General features: G+C 40.3%; 1 protein-coding gene across 9 annotated transcripts in view; it reads right to left on the bottom strand.

Annotated features, from left to right (window-relative positions):
* Magt1 (magnesium transporter 1) overlaps positions 1 to 12,828 on the bottom strand; it is a 91,785-nt gene that overhangs the window by 54,881 nt on the left and 24,076 nt on the right. For all 9 annotated transcript variants that reach the window (XM_050130465.1, XM_050130461.1, XM_050130460.1 and 6 more), the window contains 5 exons: positions 6,981 to 7,098; positions 4,966 to 5,106; positions 4,370 to 4,510; positions 1,383 to 1,472; positions 728 to 791 (listed from right to left, as the gene is read on the bottom strand). In XM_050130465.1, the coding sequence (XP_049986422.1) occupies positions 728 to 791; positions 1,383 to 1,472; positions 4,370 to 4,510; positions 4,966 to 5,106; positions 6,981 to 7,098 (554 nt within the window). The remainder of the gene's footprint in view (positions 1 to 727; positions 792 to 1,382; positions 1,473 to 4,369; positions 4,511 to 4,965; positions 5,107 to 6,980; positions 7,099 to 12,828) is intronic.

Raw genomic sequence — 12,828 nt, 5'->3', positions numbered from 1 at the left:
ACACTAGAAATCAGGGTCTTGTGCATGATAGGTAAGTGCTATACCAATGAGGTATATCTTAGTCCCAATTATGCTTTTAGTGTATTAAAATGACATTTAATTTTACATTTGTTAATTTATCTCTCTGTTTGTTTTCCTCGAGACAGAGTTTCTCTGTGTAATAGCTCTGGCTGTCCTTGAATTTGCTCTGTAAACCAGAAATTGGCCTGCCTCTGCCTCATGAATGCTGGGATTAAAGATGTGTGACACCACACTCAGCTTAATGTTTCATTTTTGAAAGATTTATTTATTATGTATACAGTGTTCTGTATGCATGTATGCTGTAGACCAGAAGAGGGCACCAAATCTCATTACAGATGTTTGTGAGCCACGATGTGGTTGCTGGGAATTGAACTCAGGACCTCTGGAAGAGCAGCCAGTGCTCTTAACTGCTGAGCCATCTCTCCAGCTCTTAATGTTTCATTTTAAGTCTCACCTAAACCTCATTTTTCTTCTAAATCCATACATCAATGAGCTAATCAACCTGGCTTTGCCAGACTAAAGGTTTGCCTCTCATTAGTCTATAAGATATTGGGTCAAGAAGGAAGACACAAGCAATACAATTCCCAAAAGGTATTATTGCCTGCATTAGGACAGCAGCTCCAACCAAATCTGTATAGAGAACATAAGATTGTAAGAAAATAATCAAATTAAAATGGAACAATAAAGACTTATTGTAAAAGGATACTGAACAGAAGAACAATGTGGGTTTCAGCTACAAACTGGGCCTGGCTGCTTCCATGGATATAGTTCTGGGAGAGGAAGACAAAAAGGAACCTTTAAATTATACATTGAATTGCAGTGTCCTAACCCTAAAATAAAGTATGTTAAACTTTATGAAATCATTAATTCACTTGCTGTATGTATGTACCATACTTTGTTCGTCTACTAAAAGCTATTTCTATATTATTTACTTACTTCTTTCTTTGTATTTATACTATCTATTTAACAAAAGTGTACGAGAAAAATAATATTTAAGAGTATAAAACTATGAGGTAAAAAACAATGTAGACATGACAATAGGAACCACAATTTTCCAATTAATCACCATGTCTGATAGTGCCTAGCACAGTACTAGAAATAACAGATGCTCAAATAGTTGACTAATTCTTATATTTAGTTTGAGAATGCTTTTCTTAGCCATCCTAGTCAAAAGAACTCAAGAAATGGAATAAAGAACATCCCACTTTAGAAGACCACATGCTCTAATTGTACCTGAAGCTCCATAACAGGGATGAAAGAGGCAAAACTCTATCTAGTTCCTGTATATGCTGGCTCTGGCTTCACAGGGTAATCATATTACATCAACTTTGGTATACAATGCAAAGAAATGACCAACTTACCACATGTCCTGTATGGGGATTCTTATGAGCATATGGTGGTCCTCTTATATGGTTCCACATCTGACCAGATGTCATAGCAAGTACAAAACACTAGGAAACAAATATATTGGAATACTCATGGTCCAGCTAGCCCATATTGATTAGTTAAACAGGTACATGAAAATGCTTATCCATTCAGGAAACACAAGACTTTATTTTTTTCAAAAAAATTATTTCTTTATTAAGGTTTATATTTTGTCAAAAGGATCACAATTCAACATCATTTCTGAAGGAATTTTAAACTATAAACAGAGAAGTTTCAAAATTCAATATTGAAATACATTTAAAGCCGGGTGGTGGTGGCACAGGCCTTTAATCCCAGCACTTGGGAGGCAGAGGCAGGCAGATCTCTGTGAGTTCGAGGCCAACCTGGTCTAAAAGAGCTAGTTCCAGAACAGGCTCCAAAGCCACAGAGAAACCCTGTCTTGAAAAAAAAAAAAGAAAATACATTCAAAAACATTTTCAAAAGAACTGTAACTAGGAATAGCGAGAATACACATACTGTTCTTGCAGAGGATATGAGTTTGGTTCCCAGGACCCACGATGGGTGGCTTATAACTTCCCCTGACTCTAGGTTCTAAGGAATCAAATGGCCCCGTCTGACCTCTATATATACCTGCACTTATGCACATAACCCCCAACACATACACACAAAATAAAATATAAAAAAGAACTATAAACAGAATCGGTTGCTTGAAACTTTGGAAAACCTAATAAGATAACGAGGGAAAGAAGCCCACTTTAAGACAGGAAATAAAAATATAGAAAATCTTAGGACCAGAAAGATGGCTTGGCATATAAAAGTATTTGCCACAAAAGCTTGACAATGTATTTGATCTCCAGGACCCACATGATGGAAGGTGATGAATGAACATGGGGTCTACTGAATTTGTACTATATGTACTAAATGAGCCTAGAGGAAGTGTGTCACTTGGGGCAAGCTTTGGGGTTTCAGAAGCCTAAGCCAGGCCTAGTGGTGTTCTCTCTCTCTCTCCTTTCTGCCTGTGGATTCGGATGTCGAACTCTCAGCTCCTTCTCTAGCATCATGTCTGCCTGCATCCCACAATGCTTCCCACCATGTTGATAATGGACTGTACCTCTGAACTGTAAGCCAAGTACCAATTAAATGCTTTTCTTTGTAAGAGTTGCTACGGTTATGGTGTCTCTTCACAGCAATAGAACACTGACTAAAACAGATCCATAAATTCTTATGTCTGAATGGTTGGTATCCAGTTGGCAGAACTGTTTGGAAAGTGTTGGGACCATTTGGAGTCCTGGCCTCCAGTTGCTCTCCCCTGCTAGTGACCTTTACTTGGCCTTCTGATTTGAGCTACTGAAAGCTCTGTCCAGTTCTGCTTCCTGAGCATGTGTTGCCTTGTCCTTGTTTGAGGATCAGGAGATGAGGTTTTCACCTGCTGGCCCACCTGACTGTGTTGGGTATATAAGCCTCCGTGGTGCTATTCAATAAAGGGCTTCTTTACCAGTGACTAGAGGTGTGTGTCTCTGTCTGTGCTGTCTGTGTGTGTTTCAATCTCCAGCCCCTTGCCTGAGGCTCACAAATGATCCTATAGTGCACGCACCGCAATACAGGAGTAGTATCATACTGTCATGTAGTACAGCCGGGTGCTACAGGAAAGGATTGAGATGTGACTTTTTTGGAGGTGTGTCACTGGGGGTGAGTTTTAAGGTTTCAAAAGGATTGTGCTGTTCCCAGTGTCTTCTCTGCCTCCTGACTGTGGATGACATGTGGGCTCTCAGCTGTTCCTTCACTCCACCATCATGAGCTCTAGTTCAGTGAAAGGCTGTCTTTTAGAAGTTGCCTTGCTCAGGTGCTTTCAACCAAAACAGTGACCTGAGTTCAATTCCCAGAATCCAAATAAAAAAGCTGAGGGCACTGGCTAGACATTTGCTTCTCTTGTAAAATAGTGGAGTTTGGTTCCCAGAACCTGTTAGGCAGTTCACAAATGCCTATAACTCCAGGGATCCAGTGCCCTCTTCTGTCCTCCAGCCAACCTTGCTCTAATCAGTGAGACACCTCCCGAAAACAACAACAAATCCCAAGGTAGACTGAGCCTAAGGAAGAACACCTGAGTTCACTGCTGGCCTCCACACAAACGAGCACATACTCACATCTCCACAAACAAGCACCAACATGCACTCTCACCACAACAAAAATCGGGCTGAGTAAATGGCTCAGTGGATAAGACTGCATGCTGTGAAAACAAGAGCACCCGAGTCTAAATCCCCAGCATGGCTGGACATCCTAGAGAGTCCTTGTGTTGAGGAACAGACAGGAAGAGCCCAAGAGCTTGTTGGCCATCTGCTCTAGCCCAAATGGGGAGCTTCAGGCTCAGTGCTAGATCCTGTCGAAGAAAAGTGGAGTCGGCTATGGTGGTACACACTTTGAACCCAGCACTGGGGAGGCAGAGGCAGGTGGATCTCTGAGTTCAAGTCCAGCCTGATCTACAGAATGAGTTCTAGGACATCCAGGGCTGTTACACAGAGAAACACTGTCTTGGGGATGGGGGAAAAGGTAGAGAATAACAGAGAATGACTCTGGATATCCTCCTCTGGCCTATGCATGTGCAGTTGTATGCATGCACAAGTACATGTACACGCGTACACACACACACACACACACACCCCAAAAAAATATTTTTCACAGAGGTAACAGCTAACAGAACCCAAGAAAAAATTCTGGGTGCAGCAGTATGCGCTTGTAAAATCAGCACTAAAGATATGGAGACAGGAGGCTCTCTAGGGATCAGTAGTGAATTCCTGGTTCAGGGAGACTCATTTCATAAAATAAGCTGAAGAAGTGACTGAGGAAGACACCCAATAGCAATCTGTGGCCTATACACAAGCACAATAAAGAAAACAAAAGAAAAAGGGTAAAGAAAATAGATTAAGTTCTCTTTCAATCAACTTTTCTCTTTCAATTCACTTACCAAAGCTGCAAAAGCCCATCCAGTTTTATTAAAGAGGAATTCCATATTGCTTCTTCGCAGATACACAAGTCCACCAATAACAGCCAGAAGCAATCCCAACATTAGGGGTCCAGCATAATTTGGAGGTCTAATTACTCTAATCTAATGGAAGAGAGAAAAACATTCTAAGATATAAAATTTATTTTCTAATTAATAATAATGAAATGAAAGCAGACAAAAACGTATTTTCAGGAAAAATATTTTTAACCATATTACTCCAGTCAAAATTATACCCTAGAAATATGTAATAGGCACTGTATTATTTCAGTTAAAACACAAAAACCCTTAGATTAAGAAATTTTGCCAAGTACACACACTTATGGTCAGGAAAATGGTTTCTATTCTGAACTCAACAGGCTAAGACAAGGTATTTTATAATTTTACTCAAGATGAGTAAAATTTTTTAATTTTTATCAAGATGATCCTGTTAAATCCTACTTATGAAAGATCTACCAAATGATTCCATCTCAGTGACATGAAGACAAGACCAGCTATGACTCCCAGTTCAGATTCAAAGACAGTGGAAAAAAGACTTTTTGTAAAGTAGGGAAACTTACATTGACATCAGTTCTGTCTGCGATCCAGCGAGCAATCTGTTCAGCTGAAAACCCTCGCACCTGTAACTCGTACGTATCAGCCCTTTTGGGTTTTCCTTTTGGAGGAAAGTTGATGAAAGTTGGAGCGGAATTCATGTTTAGCTGAATCAAAAATAGTCCATGGAAACAGAAGTTACCAAGAAAATAACCTTAACGGCAACTAATTTTTAAAATTAAACATTTTTTTAAGACAGGGTTTTGCTGTGTCAACCAGGCTCGCCTTGAACTTGCAATAATCCTCCTGTCTCTGCTTGCTGAGTGCTAGGATTAAAAGAATGTACCACCCCCACCATGCCTGGGAGAAATTTAGGCTTTTCACACACATGAAGATCATGATTATCTAAGGAGCATTGTGGAGTAGGCTTTCAAATGCAAGGCTACCCCTGACTGTAACAAATACATTTTATTATCCAAATAGAAATTTCTAGGTAACATACAATTTTTTTAACTTGAATAGGAAATTTCCCATGCCAGTTATTTAAGGTTGCTCAGAAATTCTTAAAAAATTAAGTATACATTCATGACACCAAAACTTATTTTATATGGCTGTTACAACCTCGTGATACTAAAACAAGAACAGTTCAGGTTAAAGGACTGTTAGAGCAATACTCTGAGTTTAAGACAAACTTGGACACTTGGCAAGACCCTGTCTTGAAATAAAACACCAGACATGTGGTCACACATCTGTAACCCCAGCACTGGAGAGGCAGAGGCAGGTAGATATTTATGAGTTGGATGGAGGTCAGTTAAGTCTGCACAGCAAGTTCCAGAATAGGCACCTTCCAACTGCTAGGAGTATAGGAACAAGTGCCTGGCTTGTTCTTTATATATTTACAAAATAAAATTTGTGTAGGTCCCAGAAAAACAAATCCTTGAAGGACAGGAACAACCTTCTGTGAAATAAGGCAATTATCTGGAAGACAAGGCTGTATTCTGGAGCAGAGATGATGTTGGGGGAACCAGATTGATCCCAAGCTATGTTGACTTTGGATTGACCATCTTGATGAACCAGAACTGAAAAAATGATCAGATGACACCTTCACCTGGCTGTTTAATTACACATACCTCTCCCGACTGCCCAATACTTCTGTTTAAACTAGTACCAATAGAAGGGGCCACTAGTCATCTGTTCTTCCCACATTGAACAAATTCCTCTCTGCTTTACATGCACACACACACACACACACATTTGTGTGTTTGAGTGTGTATGTGTGTAAGTTATCAGGTAGGATGATGAACACTTATAGTCCCAATACTTGGGAGATGGAGGAGAAAGGATTGGAAGTTTGTATCCAGCCTTTGCTACACAGACCATGCCACACAACACACTTAAAAGGGTACACAGACCATGCCACACAACATACTGGTTGGCATTGGTTACTGACTTTTTTTGATTAGTCAAATTTTGCTTTTAGTTTACTAGCTACTCTAGCTTTTGCATTAAAGTATTCCTATTTAACTTCTTAACAATATTTTTAGATTTATGTGTATGAGTGTTTTGCTTGCATGTATGTATGTGTACTATATGCATGCCTGCTGCCCGTGAAGACTAGAAGAAGGCATCAGATTCCTTAGAAGTGGAGTTATGGATGGTTTTGAACTACCATGTGGGTGCTGGGTATCAAACCCAAGTCCTCTGCAAGAGGAATGAGTGATCTTAACCAAGTAGCCATACCTCCAGCCCCACTATTTAACTTCTTGTAATCACCAAAATTGTATTTTGCTTTATCCATGCTTTATTCCTGTATACAAGAAAAAAAATCAAGGGGGCTGGAGAGATGGCTCAGTGGTTAAGAGCATTGCCTGCTCTTCCAAAGGTCCTGAGTTCAATTCCCGGCAACCACACGGTGGCTCACAATCATCTATAATGAGATCTGGTGCCTTCTTCTGGCCTGCAGGCATACACACAGACAGAATATTGTATACATAATAAATAAATAAAATAAAGAAAAAAAGAAAAAAATCAAACATCTTACCATTTGAAATACATCAGAACCTTCATCAAAATCCACCATAGCAAAAAATATTCTGTTGGTAAATGCACTGGAGTACCGCCAAGAGTTTGCCAGAATCTGGAATTCTTCATCAGCTTGCCTGAATAAAATCAGATTGGTGGGGAATAAAGCAAAAAATATATGAAACAATTTAAAAATCAACCCAGTTTATCAGCAGTAAAACAAAACCTAATTAAGTAATAGCAATTTGTTGCTGTTGTTTTTTTGAGACAGGTTTTCGCTGTGTACCTGGCTATCCTGGAACTCACTCTGTAAACAAGGCTGGCCTTGAACTCAGACATTCACCTGCCTCTGCTTCCAGAGACCTGTGATTAAAGGCATGTGCCACAACTGTCTAGCATAATAGCAATTTTTAGTAAAAGAAATATTAAAAATTATTGGCAAGCTGGGTGGTGGTGGCAGCACATGCCTTTAATTCCAGCTGTGAGGGAGGAAGAGGCAGGTGGATCTGAGTTTGAGGCTGGCCTGATCTACAAATTAAGTTCAGGACAGCCAGGGTTATTACACAGAGAAACCCCGTCTCAAAAAAAAGGTTATTGGTACACAATTCAGGTATAGTTAGAACACAGTCATTTAGAAGACACTTTGTTTAAGTATAAAAGAAGCCTCACATCTAAGTGATGGAAATCTCACCAGAAATTAGTAATTACATGACTCTATTTCATGCTTTATACTTTTATACTGTTTATTTTTGAATCCCAAAACAATTTTTCTTTTTTTAAAAGAGTCATTTATTTATTTAATGGGCACTGGTGTTTTTCTTGTATATATTCTGTGTGAGGGTGTTGGATCCCTTGGAACTGGAGTTACAGACAGTTGTGTGCTGCCATGTGGGTGCTGGGAATTGAACCCAAGTTCTGTGGAAGAACAGTCAGTGCTCGTAACCACTGAGCCATCTCTCCAGCCACCCAAAACAATTAAAAAAAAAATTTTTTTGAGATGGGGGTCTCACTAGGTAGCCCTGGCTATTCTGTAACTCTGTAGACCAGGCTGGCCTTAATGTACAGAGATCTGCCTGCTTCTGCTTCCAGATTAGATGTATGTGCCACCACAGCCAGGCTCCAAAACATCTTTGGTAGTCACAAAACAAAGAAATGCAGCTAACATCCTCTATACACTATGGAGGCTTTCCCTCCTTTGGTGGTTTTTCCCCTAAGACAGTTTCTTTGTGTAGCCCTAGATGTCCTGGAACTAAAGGATTTATTTCTAGGTATGTGTGTCCGTGTGAGGATGTGTGCACATGAGTGCCAGTGCCCACTGAGGCCAGAGGCATCAGATCTACTGATCTGGAGCTGGAGTTACGGGAGGTTGTCAGCTGCCCAACATGGGTTCCTAGAACTGAGTTGGGTACTCTGCAAGAGCAATGATGGGCTCTAACAGCTGGCCTCTCTCCAGCCAGTGTGCTGCTTCCACTCTTGTTTTTAAGACAGGGTCTTGCTATGTTGCTCAACCTATACCACACTACTGGTCTCAAATGCTCCTTCTGTTTCAGACTCCTTGTAGGAAGGAGTATGGGCATACAACAATTTTTGGGTTTGGTGCTGGGAATTGAACCCAGGGTCCCACACATTCTAGGCAGGAATCTAACACTGATTTATACCCCAAATTCCCACAATTTTGAGATCCTAAATCATAAGGCAAAGAAGATCTAACAGCCTACCTTAAATATCAAAAGTATGTAACCAGACAGACACAGTGGCACAGGCCTGTAAAACTAATGCTCAGAAGGCAAAGATAGTCAAAGTTAAAACCCTGCCTGCTGTTATAGCAAGTTTCAGAACAGCCAGGGCTACACAGTGAGACCTTGTATCAAATTTTTAAAAATTAAATAAGATCTGGAGGCTGAGAAGATGACTCAATCAGTAAAAATGCTTGCCTTGAAAGCATAAGGACATTAGTTCATCTCCCAGAAGTCATGTTTAAAAAGCAAGAGTGGTGATAGCCTCCTAATTGCAGCACTTGGGAAGCAGAGACAAGCGGATGCCTCGAGCTGGCTGGTTAGCTAATCCAGCCTAACCAGTGTGCTCCAGGCAAAGGAGAGACCTTGCTTCAAAGGAGGTAGACAACATTTCTGAAGATGACACCAAATACTCAGGCCTCTATACTCAGGCACACACATGTACCCACACACATATGAACACATGTACAAACCCTCACACATACTCTGAGGCACAGATGCTATTTTGGTAAGTAAAAATACAATCAGATGAATTATTACAATAAATGACAAGAAAAATCTAGGGACTTGAGATGAACAAACCTTCAATTATCCTTGAATTTTCCTTTCTTTTATGTTTTCATTTTATTTTTGTCTCTTTTTTCCTTTTAGTTTTTTGAGACATGGTTTCTCTGTAGCTTTGGAGCCGCTCCTGGAACTCACTTGATAGACCAGGTTGGCCTCGAACTCACGGAGATCTATCTGTCTGTCTCTGCCTCCCAAGTGCTAGGCTTAAAGGTATGTGCTACTACTGCCCAGCTTGTTTCATTCTAAAGGTCTGTTTATTTACATGTTTTCCCCATATATATATGTCTTTATCTTACTTTTTTTCAATCCTTTGGGGTTAGATCAAGTAACACAAATGCATAAACATACTTATTTATCAAAGAAAGTTTGGGGGCTCTAGCATTTCTGTTTTATTTTTTAACTCTTTCTTCTTCTTCTTTTTTTTTTTTTTTTTTTTGGTTTTTCGAGACAGGGTTTCTCTGTAGCTTTGGAGCCTGTCCTGGAACTAGCTCTTGTAGACCAGGCTGGTCTTGAACTCACAGAGATCCGCCTGCCTCTGCCTCCCAAGTGCTGCGATTAAAGGCGTGCGCCACCACCGCCTGGCTAACTCTTTATTCTTCTAGAAAACTTTGTTTTTTTTTTTTTTTTTTGAGACACAGTTTCTCTGTGTAACAGCTCTGGCTGTCCTGGAAATAACTTTGTAAACAAGGATGGCCGGAATCCATCTGCCTCTGCCTCCCAAGTGCTGGGTCTAATGTGTCTCACCACCACCCAGTTAGAAAACATTTTTTTCATCTGTGATAAACTTTTTAATTCCATCCTTTTCTATTCTGTATGTATTTTAGTGCTGGAGATTAAACCTAGAGTCTATTTCATTTTGACATGCACTAATCTATTCTCTATCCACATTTTGTAAATTTTTTTTTTTTTTGTTTTTTGTTTTTTCGACACAGGGTTCCTCTGTGGTTTTGGAGCTTGTCCTGGAACTAGCTCTTGTAGACCAGGCTGGTTTCGAACTCACAGAGATCCGCCTGCCTCTGCCTCCCCACATTTTGTAAATTTTGTTCAGTATCCCAAACATGAACATAAGCAAATCATTTTAGTGTCTAGAGATGAAATCAAAGGATTCATACCGATTGTGGGACCATAATGAACAAATTTACAGCATAAATATTCAATCCTGGCATTGACTACCATATTCCTGATGAAAAGCTGTTTGGAGGGGGAGAGGTAGTTGTTATGATATGATGGTGGCACAGAGACTGTGCCAACCAGCCTATGGTCCAGTGGCATACTAATGCCTCAGCAAAACATTTGTAGCTCCTCAGACACACATAGCTAGAAGGCTCCACTCTGGAAATGATTTCTCTCATACTTCCAGTTCCCCTTATACCTCTTCCTCCATTTCTAGGCAATGAACTGGTTCAAACATTTCCTAAGGACAAGGCTGGAGTGATGGCTCAGCAGTTAAGAGTATTGTTTGTTCAATTCCCAGCACCTATGTGAAGGCTCACAACTGCCTTTTAACTTCAATTCCAGGAGACTTGACACCCTCTTCTGGCCTGTGGGCCCTTCACTCAAGTGGCACACAGGCAAAACACTCACCCATGTACAACTGTTTTTAATTACATAAGGGGTTAGAGAGTTGCCGCTACTGTTAAGAGCTTACACTGCTTTTGCAGAGAATCTGAGTTTGGTTGTAAGAACATCAGGCAGCGTACAAGCATCTGTAATGGATCATGTTAGCCTCTATAGGTATCTACATTCACATGCCAACTCCTCCAAGCCAACTCACCAGCCCTTGAAAGGGAGTTTTACACAATTTCATTTAAGTTCCACCTTCTCTCCACCTATACATAATTAAGAAGGGAACAAAAGTGGCTGGAGGGCTGGAGAGATGGTCCAGCGGTTAAGAGCACTGCCTGCTCTTCCAAAGGTCCTGAGTTCAATTCCAGCAACCACATGGTGGTTCACAGCCATCTGTAATGAGATCTGGTGCCCTATTCTGGCCTGCAGGCAGAGTACTGAGAATACTGTATACATAATAAATAAAAATCTTTTTTAAAAAGTGGCTGGGAAGATAGCTCAGGTATTAAGAGAATTTACTGCTCTTGTAGAGCACCTAACTTTACTTCTCAGTACCCAGGTCAGGTGGTTCACAACCACCTGTAACTCTAGCTCCAGGAATATCAAATGCCTCTGGCCTCGGAAGGAACCTGAACTCATGCTCACATACCCCTGTATAGATACACATAATAAAAATCAAACCTTTAAACAATAAAAATAAGGTTGGGCATGGTGGCACACACATTTAACCCTAGCATCTGGGAGGCTCTGGCAGGTTGATCTCTGTGAGTTCAAGGCCAACACAGCCTACATATTATCAAGTTTCAGGACAGTCAAGGATATACAGTGAGACCCAGTTTAAAAGAAATACAGTAAAAATCCCCTTTTAAGGGCTGGTGAGCTGGCTCAGGGGGTAAAGGAGCTTGCTGCTGAGACTTACAATCTAAGTTCAATTCCTGGGACCTATATTCTAGATAGAGACAACCAACTTCCACACCTGTTTTCTGACCTCTATATACGTGCATAATAGTCATGTACACACAAATAAATAAATAAATCCCCTATAACAAACTATAACTCTACTTCAGAAATATAAAATAAAACCCCAAAAGAAAAAAGTGTGAAATTAAAAGCATTTATAAATGAAACCATTTATAAACTCCTTTTGGAGTACTGGGGATTGAACCCAGGACTTTTTCTAATGCTAGGCAATCGTCTACCCTGATATCCTGAGCTACATCCTCAGCCTAAGTATTTGTGACATGGGGCCAGGAGATACTCAGTGGGTGGAAGAAAGTACTTGCCATGTACGCCTGTTGACTTGTGTTCTATCCCTAGACTCTATGGTGGAAGGATCCTGTTGGAAGGACAAAATTGACTTCTGAAAGTTGTTCTCTGGCCTCTACATGTAACACCGTGCACACAAATGCACTCACTCACACATGCATGTACAAATACATAATAAAAATTATGTCACAGTCGGGCAGTGGTGGTGCACGCCTTTAATCACAGCACTGGGGAGGCAGAGGCAGGCGGATCTCTGTGAGTTCAAGGACAGTCTGGTCTACAAGAGCTAGTTCCAGAATAGGCTCTAAAGCTTCAGAGAAACCCTGTCTCGAAAAACCAAAAGAAAAAAAAATATGTCACTGCAACTAGTGTATAAACTGATTATCAATCCAAATGGTGGCTCTTTGATTTTTATATAATTCATGATAGCTACAATATTTTATTCTTTCTCCCCTACCAATTGCACAACCAAGACTAATTTTTATAAAAGAGTAGTGTTGAAGGCTGGAGAGATGGTTCAGCTGTTCTTCTAGAGTTCCTGAATTCAATTCTCAGCAATCACGTGGCGGCTCTTAATTATCTGTAATGGGATCTGACTCCCTCTTTTGGCATGAATGAATACAGAACACTTACATATACAAAATACATAAATCTTAAAAAAACAAAACAGTAATAGTGTCTGTTTTATAACCCATGAGTAAGGTACAATCTATTTATTAACGAACCCATTGT

This window comes from Alexandromys fortis, unplaced genomic scaffold (genome assembly GCF_014885135.2).
Source record: "Alexandromys fortis isolate MF-2015 unplaced genomic scaffold, M_Fortis_MF-2015_v1.1 scaffold_326, whole genome shotgun sequence".
Lineage (NCBI taxonomy): Eukaryota > Metazoa > Chordata > Mammalia > Rodentia > Cricetidae > Alexandromys > Alexandromys fortis.
This window is presented reverse-complemented; position numbering and strand designations above follow the sequence as displayed.